This window comes from Amborella trichopoda, chromosome 13 (genome assembly GCF_054954075.1).
Source record: "Amborella trichopoda isolate Santa Cruz 75 chromosome 13, AtrichopodaSantaCruz75HAP2 v2.0, whole genome shotgun sequence".
Lineage (NCBI taxonomy): Eukaryota > Viridiplantae > Streptophyta > Magnoliopsida > Amborellales > Amborellaceae > Amborella > Amborella trichopoda.
Window position 1 is genome coordinate 47,212,282 of NC_142348.1, and position 23,025 is coordinate 47,235,306.

Sequence of the window (23,025 nt, forward strand, 5' to 3'; positions counted from 1 at the left end):
ATGCTTGAATTGTAATTTTCAATGAGTTATAAGGTGATACTTTACTTTTTTTTTTATAGGCTACCGCCTTGTCCAACCATTTTCCCTTTCTAAATTTAATATCAAACAAACCCTCCTACACGGTGTTTTGCCCAAGTAGGAAGAGTACGATTTGCTTTTGGATGAATATGTTTTACACTGAAAAAGAAAAATGCGATCGTCTCTAGGGCTTGGGCTTGAGTTTTCAGCAATTGACGTCCAATAATGCCACATTCCAATTTCCATTAAAAAAAGAAAGAAAAGAAATGAATATCATCTTTAGATGGGGGTGACAGTACAAACATGGCACACGTGCAGAGAATTTAATTAGGAAAAAGTTTATATATGGTGTCAACTGTATATCACAGAAGTAAGGTGCACATCAAAAATCTTAAAAGAATAATGTTTTGATGTTAAAAAACACTCTAATTTGATTGTTTTAGCCTCAAGATGTATAGATATGAAGAAAAAAAAGAATTTTAAGTGTTAAAAATATTAAATATTGTAACAGACTATCTAGACTGTACAATTTTAAAATTTTCAAGTGTTTAATATATTCAATCTGTACTGTTTTTAAAATCTTAAATCTTCTAATTAGGGATAACATTAGAATTTCAGGCCTTCACAAAGTTTCCAATACCGGAACTATGTCTTGAGGCAAAATTTAGAGGTGCAATTTACTTCTACAATACCCTGTTGAGTTATAGTTGGCTCGTAGTGCCGGTGTAAGAGCAGCGGTCGGCTGTGTAGATATGAGGATGCATCCTTAGTGTGAGAGAACACCCAAGTGGATCATACTCCCTTCATGTTTGACTTGCGTTACAACATGAAAGGAAGTGGGGAAAGATTGCACCTCTTCATGAAGGGGTTACGCTCCCATGAATGACATGCACCATGTACCATAAGGGTGCCCATTCGTGAAGAAGTTACTCCCTCATAAATGATAGAGCCATTTCTCTCATTATAAAAAGGGGAGGGGTGGAGGTCTCTACACGTACACCGCAACACACATGAGAAAGTGTGAGAGCTAAATTCTTGAGAGATAGAGAAAGAGTGTATGTGTGTGAGAGAGAGTACAATCCCTCTCCCATTTAAGATCTAAGGGGAGATCCGGTCGTGAGAGAAAGAGTTGTCGAAAGAAAGAGTTGTCGAAAAAGTCAAGCTTGTACTGCTCCTATCGCATTTTGTGAGAGTGAACGTGAGCTTCCACCTTACTTGGGATTTTTAGTGTGGAACAGATTTCGAAAGCTTTAGTAGTTGTCGAACGTGCCTACATGAGTTAATCATTCATCTCCTCATACGTTCATCAAAATTATTGTGAGCACTCAGGTATGATACCGGGTTCCTGATTGTTTTATTTTGCTTCTGCCTTGATCGTTGGACTGTATTTTTTTCAACAGGCTATATAGAATTTAATTATGGAAATTTTTTTTATAAGGTTGCAACCTTAAAATGTAGACTTAAAAATGCACGTCGAAAATGTATCAAAATATGTTTTTTTAATGTTGAAAACTCTCTAATTTATCATCTCAACATCGAGATGTATTAAAAAAAAAAAAAAAAAAGATTTTGAGTTCCATAAATAGTGCATCCTGCAACACATTATTTAGACCGCCTATTTTTAAGATTTTCATATGTTTATAGATCTACTTGATTTTAACTATGAAAAAAGTTTATATAAGGTTGCAACCTTAAAATGTAGAACTACGGATGCACCTAAAAAATCCATCGTAAAAGGTTGTTTTAATGTTGAAAAAACCTGTGATTGATCATCCCGACATCGAGATGTATGACTATGAAAAATAAAAAGCTTTTGAGTCTTAGAAATAATACATCTTACAACATAATATCTACACCGTCAATTTTCAAGATTTTCATATATTTATAGATCTACTTGATTTTAACCATTTTTGAAATTTAAAATTTTATAATTAGATATAAAAATAGATTTTGATATAAACCTACGAACATTTTTTATTAAAATTATATATTGTGATAAAATTTGAAGGTCACCTTAGTTGGATTGTTTAAGATTGCAACTTTATGGAAACCACACCCTTTAATTATTTTTGAAGTTTAAAATTTTATAAGGGATTGTATACCATGAGACTATTTACCCTTGATACAATATGGTTACTATTACTTACAGCCAATGTGAAGTTTGATAGCTTGGATGTATCACAAAGTTCGAAAAAAATTCTTTTGAAATTTCAGCTTAGTCAATGGAATAATTGCTGCCACCCAATTTCACATTCAATGGTCAAGATTAATGTCTCGCTTCATACAAAAGGTAAATTGTCTCATTTTAGATTTTTTTATTTTTATAATTATATATAAAAATAGATTTTCAAATAATTCTAAGAATATTCTTACCAAAACTATATGTTATTATTAATTTGGAGGTGTACCTTAATTGGATTGTTTAAGGTTGCATCCTTATAGTAACCATACCCTTTAATTAATGCTGGTTTGTATTAGTAGTGTAAGAGCCCATTTAGGGCATAAATCGCGCGAAATAAAAATAAGAAAGGGTTTAGCGTGACGGTCGGAACCAAAGCAAAAGAAAAGCAAAACCTCCCTACTCTCTCTCTCGCCCCTGTGTCCTCTCCTTCAACTCTGCCCTTCCCTCTTCCCTATTATCGTACTCTCTTTCTCAAACGAGAATCACGTTCGAAGTCTCATCATTGTCAACATTCTTCATCCTCTTCAACAAGGTAAGGATTTTCTTCTTTTACTTTTTTTTTTTGCTGGTTTTCCTTTTATGTTTTTTGCTGGTTTTTCTTTTAGCTTTTTGTTGGACATAAATAATTGTATATGAGGCATTGAGGCTGTTGATGACTCCATGTGATTGATGGTGTGCTCTATTTGCTCTGCATCTAAGGACAAAAACTAATTTCTCCGAACTTTGATATGGGTTTGCTTACTTGGGGTAAGTAGAACCGGCGTTATAACCATAGCATAAGGATTCTTCATGTTAAATGCACAACATTCCATTCTCTGTAAAAAAAATAAAATCAAAAGGTATAAGTTTTCTTTGTTTTATTTTTTCTGGTTTTTTATTTTTTTACTATTGGTTTTTTTAGTTTTTGCTAGTTTATTTTTAAATGTTTTGTTGGTATAAAAGTTCCATTTTCGATGTAGAAAGGTTATGAGCTTTTTTTTGGTTGTATTTTCTAGTTTGTTCTTGTGTTTTTTGAAGTTTTTTCTTTTAATTTTTCTGCTTTTTTTTTTTTTATATGTATTTTTTGTTGGGTACAGAAGCTCTATTTTAATATGTAAAACAACTTGGGTATGGTTTTTTTCTGTTTTATTTTTCCTTTTAGATTTTGTTGTTTTTTTGTGCTCCCCATGGAAGCAGTTTGTTTTCTTCTAGAATACTTTTAACTTCCTAGTTCCTCTGCAATAACGATTCCAAAAGGTTAAAAAATAAGAGTTATTTGTTTTTTCATTAATCCATTGAAAACCCACTTTGTATTTTGTTTATTTATTTTATTAGTCAATTTATAATGATCAAGTGGAGCTGGCCCTGCAATCTTGGAAAACTCCATGTTCAATGGAGGCTCATAGCTGCTTCAATGAGAGGCCTGATTTTGGATGTGAAGCTCTTCATTGTTTATTCACTTTTTTTATATTATATTGGTCTTTTTTAGCTGCATTTGATCAATTTATCAATTATGTCAATTTTATGAAATTTATGGTTGCTCAATTAGTGAGGATTTGTGTTGGTGAAATTGTTTTCTTTTGAATGCTTATTGCTTGTCTACAGTATTATTATATGATTTTCTTTAGCCCTATACTCACATTAAAAAGTAAAAGAGGAAAACGAAAGATGGGTTATGCCTATTTTTCCATTTGGTATGATTTATCCTTTTTATTAACATATTTTCTATTAAATTTTCAGAAGTATACCCTTCATACTATTATAACTCGTAATTGTATGTATGGATTACAGATTGATTATTCATAGAGTTTGTGTTGCCTCGAAAATGTGATTTGTAATGGCAATGCTATAGCGTAATGCTATAGCAAAATTGAAATTGATGAAAAAGAGAAAACTTCTTAAGAGAAATGCAGCTAGGGTAGGACACCTAACATCCCTTAAAATTGGAGAATTGAAGTGAAATAGTTAACTAGATATATGCAATTCAACAGTTAAAAATAGGTATAAATCCAGATTCTGAGAGATAGTTTACCTATGGGTTACCAAACATAAGAAACTGGGTATATAGGAATTCCAGACATGTGAACCAAACATGGGAAAAAACAGGATTGGAAAACTCTTACACAGGGAACTGTTTACATATGACATGCAAACTGTTACGTATGAACCAAACGAGCCCTTAGGGTTTTGCTACATTCGAGGATATGCGATAATAGGAGAAGTAACTTGAAATTCTAGATACTTTGATGGCAGGTTTATATAAGGTGTCTACCTCAAACAATCAAAATACAGTGTACTTTCTAATTCCGTAAAACGATGCAGTTTTGGTGTTGAAAATTTTATGATAACTTGAATATCTTTTTGTAGCCCAAATTATAAAATTTAAAGATAAAAAAATGATGTTGATCAAGTAAATCTATAAATAGTTGAAAATCTTGAAAATGGATGGCCTAAATAACATATAGTAGAGGAACTAACTTTTAGGTGTTGAAATTCCTTTTTATTTTTTCATATCCATATATCTTAAGGTTGAGATGATGAGGTTTTTCAATACTGAAATAATCCTTTCCAATCAGTTTTTAAAGTGCACCCTACTTTCATAAAAGAGACGAGAGTTTGATAACGGCTTCAAAAAAAAGGTGAGAGTTGGTACTCACGCATGGAATATGTATTGCTAAACCTAGGATGGACTCAAAGGTATAGATAGTCTGGGTGGCGGGTGCCGTAACATGACATCTTAAGTTCCATTTATATTACGGTAGGGGACCCTTTCCCCACTGAACTACTCAAAAAAAAAAAAATTGCGTAGGGTGTGAATAAAGTGAGTAGGCCGCATGTTTTAGTTCTCTATGTAAGTGAAAAGTTAGTAATGAGATTGTATATTATGAGACCATTTATTTTTGGTACAAGGAGGTCACAATCACTTTTAGCCATTGGATGTGAAATCTTAAAGAAGAAATTGTATCACAAGATTCGAGAAACTTTATTGTGGACTTTGTGCTCAGACAATGACACATCCTCAACCATTTGATTTCAAATCCAATGGTTAAGAATGATTGTAACATCCTTATATCAAAAGTAAATAGTCTCATTGTACATATTTTTGTTAAGTAAAATATCCTATGAAGAAAAGGACGTTCTTACTTTTTACATATTTTTGTTAAGTAAAATATCCTATGAAGAAAAGGACGTTCTTACTTTTTTTAGAGCATGTTATATAGAGGATATGTTATCCATGTTCCAATTTTGGATATATTAGGACAAAAAGAAGGGAAGTAACTTAGTATATAAAGGTTTTATGGGATTCAATTGCTGTAGCCCATGCAATAATAGAATATATATGTAGAAAATGTTTATATGAAGTGCCAATCATATGCTATGGAAATGGCATATATCTGAAATTGAAAACCCTTCAATTGATTGTTTCAAGATGTCTCATCCTTAAGGTGTCAGATACTGAAAAGCATGGCTTCTATAACTTATCACTGTTTTAAAATTAGAAAATTTATCAAAATATCCATAGGAGATAAACTATTTAACATTTTACCCTTATTCAACTATTCAATGTCGTGGTCATGTGTTGATGGGCATTTTGAAATTCAATGGAAAGAAATAGGAAAAATGTTAAATAACTAATTTATATTTATAGTTATGGGTGTCGTTTGGATAAGGTTGCAGCATTAAACAATCAAAGTAAGGCGCACCTCTAAATTTTATCATAAGATGTGATTTTAGTGTTAAAAATTCCAACACTAATTATAAAATTTTGAATTACAAAAATAGTTCAAATCAAATAGATCTATAAACTTATGAAAATCTTGAAAATAGATGGTCAAGATAATGTGCTACAAGATGCACTATTTTTGGGATTCGAAATCTTTTCTCTTTTTCCTTTCCATACATCTCGATGCCGAGATAAGCAATTAGAGGGTTTTCTAACATGAAAACAACCTTTTTCGATGGATTTTTAAGGTGCACCTTAATTCTATAGATGGTCAAGATAATGTGCTACAAGATGCACTATTTTTGGGACTCGAAATCTTTTCTCTTTTTCCTTTCCATACATCTCGATGCCGAGATAAGCAATTAGAGGGTTTTCCAACATGAAAGCAGCCTTTTTCGATGGATTTTTAAGGTGCACCTTAATTCTATAGTTTAATGCTGCAACCTTATATAAACTTTTTCCTATAGTTATTTTGATAAGAAAAAATTTATCTAAGATTGCAACTTAACTTGTAAAAGTATATTTGCAGTAATTTTCTGTTCATTTTAGTTGAACAGTGAATATTAAACGATGTATTATTTTTGACAATATCTTAAACCAGTGTTTTAAAAAACGTCGAGTCGAACCGGACTCGCCCGGTTCGACTCGGAAATCGTGAAAAGGGGACCGGATCGCCTAAAAAATCGGAAATCGTCCGGTTCTAGAGAGAACCGGACGATTCTGTACAGTGAATCGCCGATTCACTGTACGGAATCGGCGAGTCCGAACAGTGAATCGGCGAGTCCCGTACGGATTTTTTTTTTTTTTTTTGTTGTAATCCATGATAGATTTTTTTGTAATACTTGATCGATTTTTTTGTAATCCATGATCGAATTGTTTTTGTTTTTTTGTAATCCATGATCGAATTTTTTGGTTTTTTGTAACCCATAATAGAATTTTTTGTAATCCATGATCGAAATGTTTGTTTTCTTTTCTTGTAATCCATGATCGATTTTTTTGTTTTTTTGTTTTTTTTTTGTAACCCATGATAGAATTTTTTGTAATCCATGATCGAATGTTTTGTAATACATGATCGAAATGTTTGTTTTTTTTTTGTAATCCATGATCGAAATGTTTGTTTTTTTTTTTGTAATCCATGATTGAATTTTTTGTTTTTTGCTTTTTTTGTAACCCATGATAGAGTCTTTTGTAATCCATGATTGAATTTTTTGTAATCCATGATCGAACTGTTTTTTTTTCTTTTTTTGTAATCCACGATTGAATTTTTTGTTTTTTTTTGTTTGTTTTTTTTTGTAATCCATGATCGAATTTTATGTAATCCATGATCGAATTTTATGTAATCCATGATCGAATTTTATGTAATCCATGATTGAATTTTTTGAAAATTTGTGATTTTTTTTTTTTAATCCATGATCGAATTTTTTTTTGTAATCCATGATAGAATTTTTTGAAAATTTGTGATTTTTTTTTTAATCCATGATCGATTTTTTTGAAAATTTGTTATTTTTTTTTTTTTAATCCATATTATTCAAAGAGAAAATGAGAGAGATGATGATTCTGAAGCCACCCTATCCCAGCCATATTATTCACATATCGAGTCCCAACAGCAACAGTGTAGGGATGAGCACGAAATACTGTAAATTAAATGCTGAATGGCGGTTCATGCAGGGAAAGAACATATCAATATTCGCATATTCATTCAAAAACATGAAAATTCTTAATGGAGTACCCTCATTTTTTATTGAATTCCTAAAAAACAATATTTATAATGAATTTTAATAATTTTTTCGAATTTTTTTTAAGCTTTATTCTGACCAATTCACCCGATTCCCGATCCGGATCGCCGATTCGCCGATCCGGATCGGTTTTTTGGAAGCCCGATCCGTGTCACCGATCCGTTTTTTAAACCATTGTCTTAAACTATATTATCAAATCTACACAGTTAAACTAAAATATATGGTATAGAATATTGCAGCCTTATTTCTACAGATAAGATGGCAACCTTACATAAACCATAACCTGTGGTAAATTTATTTTTAAAGTTTAAGAAAGTCTATCAAAATAACAAGATAAACTATTTAACAGTTTACCTATGTTATTTTATTTAACTCAAAATACTCATTAGAAGACTTCTTGGAACAGCGGCAATACGTATAAAATGTTCAATAATGTATGTCTAAAGGTTATTTTGATAAATTTCCTTAAAAGTTAACCTCAAATAACTCAGGGTTCTTCTCATCTCTGGGCTCTAGGGTTTAGCAGAGGCCATTGCCCTAACTGACTGTACAACCAGAGGTTTTGCCTGCGATTCATTCTAGCGCCATTACTAAGATTTTGGTTTTCCTATAGCCAAAGCAGTCATGGACGAGCTGCAGCTACAGGACACTTCAAATCACTCAAAGAAACGAAAGCTCGAGCACAACAAGAAGAAGAAGAACAAGGCAAAACTATCAGAAACCCCAAAGAAGCAAAAAACCAGCAAGAAAATGCAGAAGCTTTATCAAAAGCGTGTTGCTGAGTACAATTCAGACAATGATGAAGATGTTCAATCAGAAGGATCTTCTGGCCATGTAAGCGAAGAAGAAGAAATAGGAAAGTTTTCGGATACTGATGAAGAGGGGAAGAAAGAAACAGGAAGTCAGAAGCCAGATACTAGTGTTGGAGTGATCAAGTTTTCAGAAGGTTCGAAGGCCTTTCGAATGGCTTTCATGAAAATCATGAAGAAGAAAGTGACTGAAGATTTTTTGGTTTGTCTGTTACACTTCAGGAACTAGTTTGGGGGTTATAATGGTTCTAGTGTTGAAGCAGGTGCAATATTATTTGGACTTTAGTGATGGTTTTGGTTTTGATTGCAGGGGCCTATTTTATCCGGTGATAAGAAGCTCATTGCAAAGAAACTTACTGCTGAGGAAGATGAAAATGCTCAGAAGGCTTCAAGGAAGGAGAAGCTATTGGTAAGCTACTATGCTGTTCCCTCTGAATTTAACCTGCAATTAGTAATCTTATTCAAAGTAGAATTGTTAGTCTGTTATTATATTTAAATTTTCCTGGTTTATTTCGTTTTCATTTTTTTTCTTTTATGAGAAAATATTTTATCTTTTTCTATACACAATTTTAGAATTGAGGGTGTCCATCTGATTTAAACAGTAGAATTATAGAAGTCAGGATTTTAGTACATACATGTGTTTTCATTGGTGAATAAGTGGAAAACTAGGCAATGTTTTTGAATGACAAATTGATAATTGTCAACAGTGTGCTGGGACTCGCCTTGGCCGAGATGAGTTACTCCACTGAGTCCTGCAACCTTCGCCGAGTCATGCACGGAGCAAAAAAAGCCCAAAAAAAGAAAAAGGAAAAATAAGAAAAATAAAAAAAAATAAAAAATGTTCGTAAAAGTAAAACAAAACCAAAATGAAACTTGAAGAGTTAAAATAAGCTTAAAAAGTAGAGAAAAAATGGATTTTTTTTAAAAAAACTCATTTTACATATTGGGACATTTTAAAAAATTCTAAAGAAAAGTAAAACTATAAAGATAGAGATTGTGACAAAAAGAATTCATTTATCTTTGACAAAAACATCTAAATCATGCCCCAAAAAAAAAATATAAATCCGTCTCACATTGTTTACAATCATGTACCAAAAAAATTTATAAATCCGTCTCACATTTTTTACAATTTTTTTGGATTTTTGAATTGTTTAATGTCCCCAAGTTGTACACACAACTCGATAAAAGTCAGCCTCACCCATAGGGTGAGGCCGAGTTTCTTGCTGGAGTCCAAGTGGACTTGGGCGAGTCATGTCTTCCTGATTGTCAAAAATAGACCCAGGATTTCTGTTTTTAGTATTACCTGAAACAAGAGTTTAAAGTGATTTTAGTTCGGGCAAAGTTTTTGATGAGACTGTAGTTTAAATATATGTGCCAAAATGGTGAACTTTTATTTTCTTTGTAAGCTTGTGATAAGATAAACACTTTTGTGTTGGAAATGATTTTGGGGCTAAATGATGCTGACATTTAATGGTGTGGTTTGTGGACCTCTGTGTGCCCTCTAGGAAGAACCTACAGTCCTGTGCCCATAGAGTCTGATAAAGGTTCTCTTGGAAATGAAATCCAGCTTAAACTATGTTTTGTTGGGTCAATCATAGGAAAAAACGAAAATATCTGTGTTTATTGGAACTAGGATTATCTACATTTGCTAGGTGCTTTTTACAAGTTAATTGTTGCAATATTTGAGAAAGGTATGCTTGGAATTTCCTCTTCAAACTCAAGCCCAAAAATTGTGGAACCGCCTATGTTTTGTTATATGTTAATTCATGTACTTTATTGGTTATACATCTCACTCTCTAGATAGTATTTTGTTTTTCTCCTTCACTTTTTTGAACGATGTCTTCCATATTCTTGACTTGTACTAATCATAGGTCTTAGAAACTCGTAAGGTTACATGCAGCTCTACTCCTATATTTTACATACTTGTACATACCATATGCTTTTCCACCTTTTTTTATGGTTAAAAACTGAATAGAGGATTCCTCCATATTTTGGGTAATAATGAGATTCCAAAAAAAAAAAAGGGAAATAATATTACCCTGTATCTAGCCATCTAGATGCTGTTTGGTCATTTATTCACCAATGGAATATCTTTTTTATTTTTATTTTTTATTTTAAATTAGGGTGCTACCCTCATCCTCGTGAGATGTTTCTCTGATCACCTCCCACTCATGCAATTCTTTGTCGTTCCAGTGCTAATTGCTAGGCAAGACCATTGCTCAAAAGAGATTCCATGAATCTAAGAGAAGTAGAATTTAACAATGCATCCATGAAGTTCTTAAATGAGAGACATCCTAAGCGCGAATATTTTCGTCATTTGGGGTATGTGTTAAGCACCAGTCTAGTGGCTCTATTTTTGGCACAAGGAGCAATTTATTGCTGAATTGCATGTGCGGATATCGACTGTTTTATCTGCCATGAAAGCTTGCAGCTTATTTTGACTGTTTCAGATGATTCTCTACTCATCTTGAATGGATATATCTCCAAATGTCAATTATGGAATGTGAATCATGTGAATATCAACTAATGGAAATGCTCTATGGGATTAAACTATTTGTAGTGTCGCATGGTAATATTCTCCAGCTATGAGGGAAGCTTGCTAAAAAAATTAGGGAAATTTACAGAAAAATTCTATATTATTTTTAAGAATTTAAAAATCCCATATCTATTAAAGTTTACATTCAGTCCTACTTTTTGAGAGCTTAAAGTGCACTTCAATTTTATCTCTTTCTATACATTGGATTAAGCTCAAATTTGGTATGCCCATACTTGTCACCAGTACACATTTATGAAAAGCAGTTAAAAAATAATTCAAGAATAATAAATAACCAAAACAATATTCGGTAGTATTTTAGTATCTTTATTTCTTTTTAATTATTTTTAAATATTTTTATATTAAGGAATATTTGGTATTTTTATTTATTTTAAATTATTTGTAAATATTTTTTATAGGTTTGTGATAGAATAGGATTTTTATATAAATTTTCAAAAAATAGATGATGACGCTTCTTTATTAATTTTTTGGATAACTTTCCTTTTTTTAATAGCGCCTAGGCGGAAAATTTTTCAAAACGCCTAGGCGCAGTCTGGGTGGGTGCATAAGGCGTTTTGCTTTTGGGCGCCCGCCTAGGCGCTATTGTCGGGGTGGCCGCCTAGGAGCCGCCTCGTGACAATTTTCGAGTGACGGAAAAAAACCCTCAGGTGAGGTAAAATACATAATTTCCCCCCCCTAAAAAGGGGGGAAAGGGGTTTTAGGGGTATTCTAAACCCCCAATATAAAATCCGTGGCCTTTAGGGTGAGAAAAACCCCTCAAAAACCACTATTTTGTGATTTATCGGAATTCGTTAAATTTTATATTTTTCCGATTTCTTCCCAAAACGAAGACTTCATGGGTGGATTTGGAGCTTCTAATAGTTGATTTTGAGAACTTTTGGTGACGTAATAGACGAGGTTTGCACCAACACTGATTTGATTTTGATATTTTTTAAGTATTATCATATTTGAAAGAGGGTTTTGATTTTATTTTACTACAACACATTATGTTATGAATCATGTGTTTTTTCTATTACTTTTTTTTTTTCTTTTACGATATATTTACTTGTTTGTAGTTAAAAGATTGATTTTTTTCTCACATGGATGATGAAATTAAGCATATATCGTATTCTTTTTTTGCTTTTTTTCGTCTATTTCATGATCACGAGGAGTTTGGAGCTATAAAATTGCCCTAAAAACTCCCTAAGGCTATAAACCAGCCCTAATAACTCCCCTATTTTTTATTTTTGGGGTGGGAGGGGCTTGATATTGTTGAGGGCTTCCCATCCCTGGGCGCCGGCCTAAGCGGGTGCCTGACCGCCCAGGCGGCCAGGCACCCAAACTGCCTAGGCGCCCGAATCTGTTTTTTTGAACCTTGGTGAGAGTTTAGGTTGATGCTTTGGAATCTATTTATGCAGACATGCATAACATAATTTCTTTCCTTTGCATGGAAGTGAACTCTTCGGTAGCTTCTCTTATGGCACGTAACCTCAAAGAACCAAGTTGACAAGGGGATTGGCAGATCCTTGCATAAATTTGACACTTTGTGGAGCTGATTTCATGTTAGTATCTTCCTTAATCACATATATGTCATGTTGGTCTGTACTTAGGGAATTTTGTGAAAAAATAGAACTTGTTAGAAAGCAAGTTATTTCCATTTGGATGACTTGAGTGAGTCAACTCAGTTTTTAGGCTGAGTTTGTAAATTCATAAATTAAAAATGTTGGTCTGTACTTAGGGAATTTTATTTTACTACAACACATTATGTTATGAATCATGTGTTTTTTCTATTACTTTTTTTTTTTCTTTTACGATATATTTACTTGTTTGTAGTTAAAAGATTGATTTTTTTCTCACATGGATGATGAAATTAAGCATATATCGTATTCTTTTTTTGCTTTTTTTCGTCTATTTCATGATCACGAGGAGTTTGGAGCTATAAAATTGCCCTAAAAACTCCCTAAGGCTATAAACCAGCCCTAATAACTCCCCTATTTTTTATTTTTGGGGTGGGAGGGGCTTGATATTGTTGAGGGCTTCCCATCCCTGGGCGCCGGCCTAAGCGGGTGCCTGACCGCCCAGGCGGCCAGGCACCCAAACTGCCTAGGCGCCCGAATCTGTTTTTTTGAACCTTGGTGAGAGTTTAGGTTGATGCTTTGGAATCTATTTATGCAGACATGCATAACATAATTTCTTTCCTTTGCATGGAAGTGAACTCTTCGGTAGCTTCTCTTATGGCACGTAACCTCAAAGAACCAAGTTGACAAGGGGATTGGCAGATCCTTGCATAAATTTGACACTTTGTGGAGCTGATTTCATGTTAGTATCTTCCTTAATCACATATATGTCATGTTGGTCTGTACTTAGGGAATTTTGTGAAAAAATAGAACTTGTTAGAAAGCAAGTTATTTCCATTTGGATGACTTGAGTGAGTCAACTCAGTTTTTAGGCTGAGTTTGTAAATTCATAAATTAAAAATTTCTACTTAGTACTGAAATCAAATGTGGGTTTTGTGGTAGTATGCATTTCCTCTATAAATTTGGTCTCAAGTTTGAATCATGCTGCTAATATCTAATTGCTTTTGCCAAAATAAAAAAAATTATCTGAGCTTTTCTGAGTTGACTATTTGACTCGACGAGTTGACTTGGTTTTGGCTTTGTCCAAGTTGGGGATGAGGTTCTAAACACTCGTAGCAATCTACCTATTAATTTACATCGTGATATAAGTCATTGCTTAAAATAGTTATTATGCAATTTTGTGCATGTGAACACACACAACAGACACACCCTTACAAGCTAATGACAACTGCATTCCACAGATATGTACTAACAAAGTTTGCTATTAGGAGGCATGATAAGTTACCTAATTTATTGCGAACAGGGATGTTACTCAATTTAATAGGAAATCTATGGCTTGGTCTTTTGGATTTGAGAATGTGGATGTGATTTGGTGAGCTTACCTAATTTTAATTGAGAATTTGAAGGTTTAGGTTTTCTATAGGTAAGGTTTTGATTTTGTAAGAATTTCTACAGATTGCTGGGGAATACAAAGATTTACACCTGTGGGGAATGGGAGTTTTAGTCAAACTTATTCTGGGAATTTATATAGGGAAATTATTAAAATGCACCTAAGAGATGAACTATATAATGTCTTACCCATATCTTTTGATTTAATTAAAAAAAGCCCATTAAAATACATGCGATCATGAGCTGGAATTGTTGAAAATGGCTAAAATGTTAAAGAATCAATAAGTTAGGTGTATTTTGATATATTTTCTAATTCATATATGACACATTCACGCTCACAAACACACCCACAAAAACACCTACACCACAAAGACCCACACTTGCAGACACCACACATACACAAGTGCGAGAGGAATGGTTTTAATTTGGTTTTAATTTTTAAATTTACAGTTTTACTAGGCAAGCCGCTTTGGAAATTTGAGACAGTTCTTAGATTGGGCGTAAGGCATGATTGCAAATCTTATAATGCAGGATGGTAGCATTGTTGTCTTTAGTTTTTTGGAAATTCGGTTTGAGTCACTTGACCATGTAAAATATGGATTCAGTTGTAGCTAACTTGTTTCTCATTGCAGAAATTGAATCAGGTGAAGGAGAAGGGCCATGTAAGGCCTGCAAATTTCTTGGATACGAAGGAGAAGTTACTCATAAGTTTGGCAACAAAAGGAGGTAATTTTCTAATTAAAAATTACGTATGTCTTTAATCTAAAAGTGTGCGAAGCCTTTGTATCTGATTTGATCTAATGGTTGCCCTTCTTGCATGTAAAACGACACATTTCAGTGGTGAAGTTATTTAATGCGGTGAGTTAGCTCCTAAGTATGATCTTTTTTGTATATCTTTCTAGTATGTTCTTCACAGTAACGTTCATTGGTCAAATATCTCAATCAATTAATTACAGTTGTATGGTGTGAATTGCACAGGTTAATAAAGCACAACTTGTTCAAAAAGGTGTGAGGGTTTCAAAATCAAAAGATGCAAAGGGTACGTGTGGACCACTTTTTATTACTTCTATATTTCCATTGTTTCATTTTTTTTTATTGCGCATATTCATATGAAAATAATGGAAAATTTTAAGTGAACAAATTAAATTTCATAGGTTCCAGTTCACATGGCTTCCAATATTCTTCATAGATTTTTGTTCTGGTACAATTTCACTTTGCTGCCTTTAGCTTCAATACTTTAGTAAGAAAGGCCTGATACCAAATGAAATTTCTTATACCCTTCTAGTAGTTCTAAATTTGTAAAATTAGAATTAGAACTTTGGACCGAGTCGATACTCTTCAAACTTGGCGTTTCATTAGGTTATCTATCCCTTGACTGCCGTGGGTTGAAGGCCAACAATTTGTTGCTTGCTAGAAATGTGCAGGATATCATCTTTGAACATTGGAAAGATATCTCCAAATGATCTAGCAATGAGTAGGATATCATCATTGATGAATGGAAATTGTTTTGACTGCTTACTTTTCTCTTTGAAGGCTCCTCTAGAAGTAGAGCAACAATAACTGCATGCTATGGTTCCTATTCATGACCCTGCATGAAAGTGATTTTTCAATGGTCTCTGGTCTCCGGTCTCTGCATGCCTTGGTTTCTATTCAAGAATCTTTCCAAGGAGTTGATTTTGCAATATCTTCTTATTTTTTGAGGCTCAGTGGATTACAATTTTCTTTAAAATAATTTTCTAGCCGTTTCACAGGAAATGGTTCGAGGTTTTTGGAAATTGTCTTCCACATAATAATCTTGATAACTTCAATAAATGGTCAGCTTTAGGTTATGTGTGCCATTGAAGTGTTTCATTGTGACCCGATGAACAAAATTTCATTTACACCAAAAGGCAAAGGAAATAACATGGATTATTAGGGCCAAATTGGAGCAAACTAAACATAAAATTAATGAAGAATGCTAATTTGGAAGAGCTCTATTGGAAGATATTTTTTTTTTTTTTTTCTTTTTTCTTTGTTTTATTTATTTTTATTATTATTTTTTTCTTTTTATTATGTTATTATTTTCTTTACAACTATTGTTGATCCATTGAACTCTCATAATGATATCTGAATAACTGGGTGTTACGCTTTTCTTGTCTTGGTAGTTAACTTTGGTAGTTGGGCAAGTAAAGTGTGCAAGAGGCGCATTACAATAGATGTTACAAAATGGACATGGAGTTAATCAATTTAAACCATAGAGCGGTTATCTATCTGGGTTCTAAATTGTTTAGAGTTATATCAGTCTTTATAATTATAGCCCAAAAAGTCAACAAAGGCGTCAGATCTTAAAATTTTCCAAAATGTTGACTTATTTATGTCTTCTAATGCTGCTTGTGGATGAAGGCCAATTAGAGAAGCACATACTTAGAAAAGAATAAAGAAAGAAATAATTAGGAAGGCCAGGACAAGTCTCTAATCTATTAGCTAAACACCACTAGTTTGAGCAACTGCCACCTGAACCCATTTTATGACACTACCGGAATAGCCTTACCATCAAAAGTGCAATAGGAGTTTTTCATCACTGGGTATTTTTAGTCAAGCATAAGGACAAATCAGGTGGTCTTCACCATTGGACACACTTCTCTAGCGTTGCATGTGCTAGCCTACCTGCCTCTACATTGGCCTCTCCATGTGTCTCTGTAATTCCTTCAATACATGGACTTATTTCTAATTTTCTATGGAAGTGTACCTTCTCTAATGACTCAATGGAGGACATTAAAGGTCATAGTACCTTTCACATCTAGAGATTGACACACTTGTTAGGGTATTGCGTTTGCTTTAAACAGTTGATTGTGGCTTGTTCCATCCTTGGCTTTGATAGCAATAGCTTTGTGTTAGTTATGTATTAATAAGTGAAGTGATGCCTTTATAAAGTAAAATTTCTAGTCGCTGATACTTACAGATGATTTGGCTGTTCCCACGTACTCAGTTCGTTTGGTCCACAGCTCATATGCATCTATCTGAATTATCCACAATTTGGGACTATTTGTATTATCTTTTGCTGGATCTTTACTTGCAGCTCATGTTCCTCTGGAGGCCTCTCTCTTAAGTGATCCTGGCCTAGACAGTTGAATTTGAGTTATTTTCTATGAGCTCGTTGAGCATGCTTTTCTATTGATATTGTTTAAGGGTTTTCGATCTTCCTAAGTTCTACGTAAAAAATGACTTAGGGCTTCTGCTCTGGGAACTTATTTATTTGTTCTCTATGTTTCTTTCTTTTTCTTTAGTAATATCTCATTAAAGGAAAGAATGTATGTAAAAACTTATCCCAGCATATCAATCCTTGTGATGATCCCCCTCCGAGTCTCAACCCTCAGTATATCATATATGGATAGGGGTTTATGCTTTCTCCTTCCAAATCCTTTACTCTCCTCTGGTAACCTTTCTGTTCCTCTAATCATTGAAAGCATTTTTATTATTCAACAAATCCTTCTGTAGAGATTCCAACACCTTGGCTTGGTCATTATTGTTGAAAAAGGAAAAGAGAAAGAAGAAGAAAAAATGACGCTTGATTCGCCATCTGTAGAGTCCAACACTTTGGGCTTGAAAGCGAAAAAGAGAGAGAAGAAGAAATTGACTCTTGATTTGATTTTCGGGTTCGAGGTTTGGTTGTTCCTTGAGTTTCCTGTCGAAGTGGTTAAGGATTTGAATGCCTGAGCTGAAACTTATGCAAGATTTGGATTTTCCTCTATCTTATGATTCCCGTACTTGTTCGTTCAATACTCTTTTAAAGACTAAGCCTCTGTTTGCATCATTGCTTCTAACTGTTATGGATGCTTTTCATATACTTGCAGAATTAGGAAAGAAAAGCAAAGAGGCTTTCCTTGCAGAGCTACGCAAGGAATCGTTGCCAACCCGTTTTAATCCTATGACATCAAGCGTTAACAAGGTCTCTCTGTCATGATTTGTTTGAAGCTAAATAGGATATTTTCTGTGAACGGAAAGCTTTTACATGATGACGGTTTATTTAAGCAGGCTACTAAAACGGAAGAAGGGAAGAACAATGATCCGGGGTGGGCTCTTTTACGTGACAATTACATGCTCACTAGTTCAAAATTAAAGGACTGGGATAAGATGCCGGTAAGTGCTGATACCTGTCGATTATTTATTTTTAGAATTTTGCTTGTGTAGGTTTGATCATCTTCTTTCATCCTTGCTTTTCAGGGTGGAGCTGCCACTGCTGTTTCAGCTGAAACACTTGTTGATAGTTCATCTGATGAGGAATGATCTCATTAAGTTATGAAAGAGAAATCAGGTAATAATAGGAAAAGCTATGAAAATTTTGAAAGTTCCAATATAAGGTACTGAAAATGCCTTTTGTCTCAAACTAGTTTCAATAGTGCCACTGGTTTATTAGCCAACAATAGAACAAAAAATGCATTGGTTCGAGGAACAATTTTGTAGCTGATGCCTTGCTTTTCAAGGGAGTCAACAAATGTAACTTGCATCCCTCTTACTGGCAATTGGCACACCATCTCTCTCCTCTCTCTCACACACACATTGTATACGAGATGAACAGGCGACTGCTGGAAAATTTCCTTGTAGGCTTTCCTTTTCATTGCACATTCCTTGTAGCCTTTCCCATCCCTTACACATTGGAACCGTTTCCATCTGGTGTTTCCCCTTGGCTATAGGATGTTTTCTTGGTCACGCCTGTGTGTGTGTGAAGGGGAGAGAGAGAGAGAGAGAGAGAGAGAGAGAGAGAGGTTACGACAGTTTTCTGTCCTCAACAGTATGCCTGGGATTGTGGGAGAGAATAAATTTACTATTCCATTGAAAGATAAGGATGCTTTCTTGTAATTGTATGAGTGGTTATTCAAAGTTGAAATAAATGACATTTTTCTTCATGTTTTTTGGAAGTGGTTGTGTGCCCTCAGGTTTGCCTCTAAAATCTACCTGAGGCTTCTTTTATGCCATATGGCTTTGTAGAAATGTACTTTTGCCTGGATAATGTTGTTTGGATGACTAATTTACCAAAATAATCGAAGCCCACTATGTGTTCTCTGATTTTGATTTTATGGGTTATCTGCTCTTGGATATCATGGTTTCAGGGAACATCATCATATGTTTTACTCCAAGAACCAAAGGCTGCCCATTAATTGCCTGCTGCTTTCCACAGGGTTGAAGTTAAAACACCATGTGTGTGTAATGATTTCCTAATGCATGTATGGGATGGCTTTTTGTATAATCCCAAGTTGCATTATTTGTGAATGTATTTGATGCCATCTATTTCTTTATTTCAGTTGAATTAGTATCTATCAACCTGTTCTCATTTATGCTCCAATTTTGTCTGAGATTCATGTGTTTTTCATTGGTAAGCCTCAGCCGTGTGTCCTGTAAACAATTTATTATTATTTTTGTCGAAGCATAAAGTTATTAGAAAAGAAAAAACAAAAGGTAGAAGAAAGTAATTATCCTATTTTTATCTCTTTGGTTGTTTTCCATCATGTTTATTGACTGAGGTTACTGGAATTTTATCAGTCACTCACCATATGGGCTGTGTTTATGGTAGTGCGACAAATTCGGAATTGGCCTTGATTCGCCAGGGGTTTGATTCCAATTTGCCAGGCCCATCTCAGGCAATTCCTGAGATGGATCAAGATTTGTTTAATGAAAAAAAAAAGAAAAAGAAAAACGATAAAAGAAACTGAATTGGGTGATTAGGGGGTTTTTGGATCAGACTCAGTTAGCTCTTAATCTCTATCTAACATAGCGATTTTGAGTTGGCCCAACAATTTTAAAAATCTTTGGTTTATGGTTGAGATGGTACACATGTTAGATAGAGCGAAGGATGCAGTCATATAATCAATGGAATATGGATCTAGGTGTGGTTTTAATCTTTCTAACCACTGAAGAGATCTGGAAATTGTTTGGCATTAGGATTGGGGTTGTCAATGAATCTTGGCAACAAATTAGCATCTGTTTTATGGGTAAGAATCCCATACAAAATCAACCAGGCCATACCTTATTAATTGAGTAATCTCACGGACTATATGGATAAGCAGCTATATTTGTGGGTACACAATAAATGTGTTTTCCCTTGGTTTTTGAATTCTTAACCTCAATAGTGATGCCTTATGCAGAGTTTAGGTTCAAACAAATTCCTCTCTGGTCCCTAACACAATTGTCTTTCCTAAAATGGATTGTGAACATTCAAGGTATTTTCTCTCTCCTCAATGGAAAATATTTTCTATTTTTTTTTGTCAATTTTCTAATGAGCTATTTTAGTGGGATGAATACGAGTCATCTACAAAAATTGGCGCCAATTATTTTTATCACAGCCAAAAAAAATCTAAAAAAAAAAAGGAAAAAAGGAAAAAAAGAAAAAAATCTCCCGTGAGGTTTTTTAGGAGTTTTGGGTGTGAGCTCGCAGGTATTAAATCTTTTCCTCACACCCACAAGTACATATAATGTGTTGAACGCGCTAACACTTAATCCACTGAACAAAATGCCTAATTAAGAGTATTTTCTTGATCAAAGGGATCCACCGAAGGTCATTACACTCTTCTTTAAAAACAAAGGTTTTGGTTTCCTAAACACTTCATTCGAATTGAATGATTCTTGTTTGATTCTAGGAAGTTATAATTCAGGGAAAAGTTTATATAGGTGGCAATCTTTTGAAGTAAGGTGTGTAAATCCTCTGGAAGATGTGTTTTTTATATTAGAAAATCCTCCAATTGATCATTTCGACCTTGGCATGTGTGAATATAACGAAAAAAAGAATTTAAAGTCTGGTACATCTTGTGACAAGTTATCTGGACCGCCTATTTTCAAGTTTTCTTAGTGTTTATAAATCGTTCTATATGTATTTTTTTTTTAACTCTTAAATTTTATAATTAGAGATGAAAATACATTTTCAAGCCATGAAAAGCTTCCGACACTGAAACTACATCTTCAGGCAAACTTTTAAGTTTTTGTCCCAAATTATGTACCTCTTGTTAGAAGTTTACCTCCTACTATGCTATTTTTGACAGCTGATTCCAAATAGTTGGGACAAGGCTTTAATGATGACTGTAACATCTTTGACCTCCCACTATGTGAACACCTCATTTACTTGAACCGGTATGGAAACTTTACTGCATGGTTTTTATTTTTAATTTTTTTATTTTTTATGACAAGAGACGATAAAATTCATTCATATAACGTAGCCATTACAATCAAAAGAAGGTTAAAACATAGTACGAGAAATTAAATAAAGAATCAAAGGCTGCTCCTTTCTTGGCCAAATAGTCCATCAAATAATTAACCTCCCTGTAACATGACTGAACGTGAAAACATTGTCCGCCATACATAAACTCCATAATTTGGAACCACATAGATCTTAAACACCAAGGAGGTCTCGAATGTCGATTGTACCAGTTGATGATATTTTCGAAGTCCCTTTCTATGCTTAATGAATTCCCCCAATTCTTCTCCCTCCAAATAATAAGTAGCACTGCCATTTCAGTGGTTAGACATGGGGCAGTGTTTCAAAAAATAATGCTACCATCACTATCTCTGCAAACCTCCTCACCCCTCCCAAATTTCCAAAAGAGGAATTGCATGGTTCATTCATTACCCGACCCCATACATGCGTCTTGTGTATGCTAGTAGGGACTGTGAATTGGGGGTGTTTTATCACCTAGGCATAACATTAAGTTTCTGAACTAGAAAGAATATCGTAGATTCAAGACTTACATGGTAGGAGTGACAATGGACCCAGACCGGGATCCGGACCCGACCTGGGTCCGGTGTGGCTCCAAAAATTAGACCCGGCAGTTCGGGTATGGGTCCAAATCTTGAAACCGAACGCTATTTCGGGTCCAGGTCTGGTTTGATCGGGCCCAGTCAGGTCTAGGTCCCACATTTCCCAATTTATGAAAGTAGGTTAAAATATATTTAAATACCTAGATATCTTAATTTTTAGGTCAGGTCCAATCGGGCCAGGCCCGATCCGTTGCCGCCTCTATTGCATTGGTGAGTTGCTTACCTTACACCTGAAATAATCAACCTAAAGCTCATGCATAGTGTTGAAATGACAAATATTCATTTTGTTGTCGGTGACCGATCACTATTAAGGCTGGCAACGGGCTATGCCCACTGGGCTAGGCCTGGGCTGGCGGGCCCAGCCTGGGTGGACGAACCCTAGCCCAGCTAGCCCTGGTAGGCTAACGGAACCCTGGCTCGTTCACGACTAAGTGGGGCCTAATAAGAAACGAAAAAATTAAAAGAGCAAAGAAAAATTTAGAGCCAAGCCTGGCGAGCCTCCCGTGGCCCTGGCCTAGGCCTAGCCCTTGGCCACATTATGTGGCCCAGGCCCTAGATTTTTAGGATTGGGCCAATTGCTAACCCCAATGTTAGTATAGAATCATGTCATAAATAGTTTATAATCGATCACCATAGTTCTTAGGGAGTTGATTTGATTAAATCATCACATTCCAAAGACAGTTTTAGTATCCAATGTTAACCAACCTTTGACCATGGAGGATAGGGCGGCCCAGTCGCCGGCCCTAAGCAGCATGGGCCTGGGCCACTAATGTTGGCTTGAAGCTGGGCCTAAGGTTTCAGGCCGGGCATGATAGGGCCGGGGCAAGGGGTAAAGATAAGGATCAAAAGGGTCGACCTTTTTTTTTGTTTTGGATGAATTAGAAAAAAATATCTACTGGTCTTGCCTGACCCACCAAGCCCAAGAGTAAGGCTAGACATGGGCTGGGCCTCTAGGTTCCTAGGTTAAGCATGGGCCAGCCTTAGGCTCTTTTAACAACCTTACATTCACTATATCATTAGTATATCATTAGTTGAGATATGGACTAGGGCAATGTTTTAAAAAACAGATCAGTGACCTAGATCACCTATTTGAAAAATCGGGTGGGATCAGCAGATTGGCGCTCTATGGATCGGAGAATTGGACAGGTCAGCCCGATCTAGCATTAAATTTTTTTTTCAAAAAAACCACTAAATTTCTTAAAAATCTATTTTTTAAGCTTTTCAAAAAAGTAATAGTATTGCATAATGGTTTATTAGTATTTTACGAAAGTATAGAAATACTGAAAACTTGTT

The 23,025-nt window shown here is 34.6% G+C and overlaps 1 protein-coding gene across 4 annotated transcripts; it reads left to right on the forward strand.

Annotated features, from left to right (window-relative positions):
* The first annotated feature begins 993 nt into the window (after positions 1–993).
* On the forward strand, positions 994–19,382 carry LOC18438309 (Rrp15p protein). 4 transcript variants are annotated; one of them, XM_088856689.1, is made up of 11 exons: positions 994–1,347; positions 2,168–2,308; positions 8,253–8,650; positions 8,759–8,857; positions 14,580–14,673; positions 14,786–14,805; positions 14,926–14,986; positions 17,781–17,875; positions 17,962–18,066; positions 18,151–18,241; positions 19,038–19,382. In XM_088856689.1, the coding sequence occupies exons 2-10, from the start codon at positions 2,275–2,277 to the stop codon at positions 18,211–18,213; spliced, it is 969 nt and encodes a 322-aa protein (XP_088712815.1). In that variant the 5' UTR covers positions 994–1,347; positions 2,168–2,274; the 3' UTR covers positions 18,214–18,241; positions 19,038–19,382. The 4 variants fall into 4 exon arrangements, with proteins under 4 accessions (XP_088712815.1, XP_088712817.1, XP_006848558.1 ...); XM_088856691.1 differs by lacking the exon at positions 2,168–2,308 and having other exon boundaries at positions 995–1,347; XM_006848495.4 differs by lacking the exons at positions 994–1,347; positions 2,168–2,308 and adding an exon at positions 2,485–2,732.
* Positions 19,383–23,025: the final 3,643 nt, after the last annotated feature.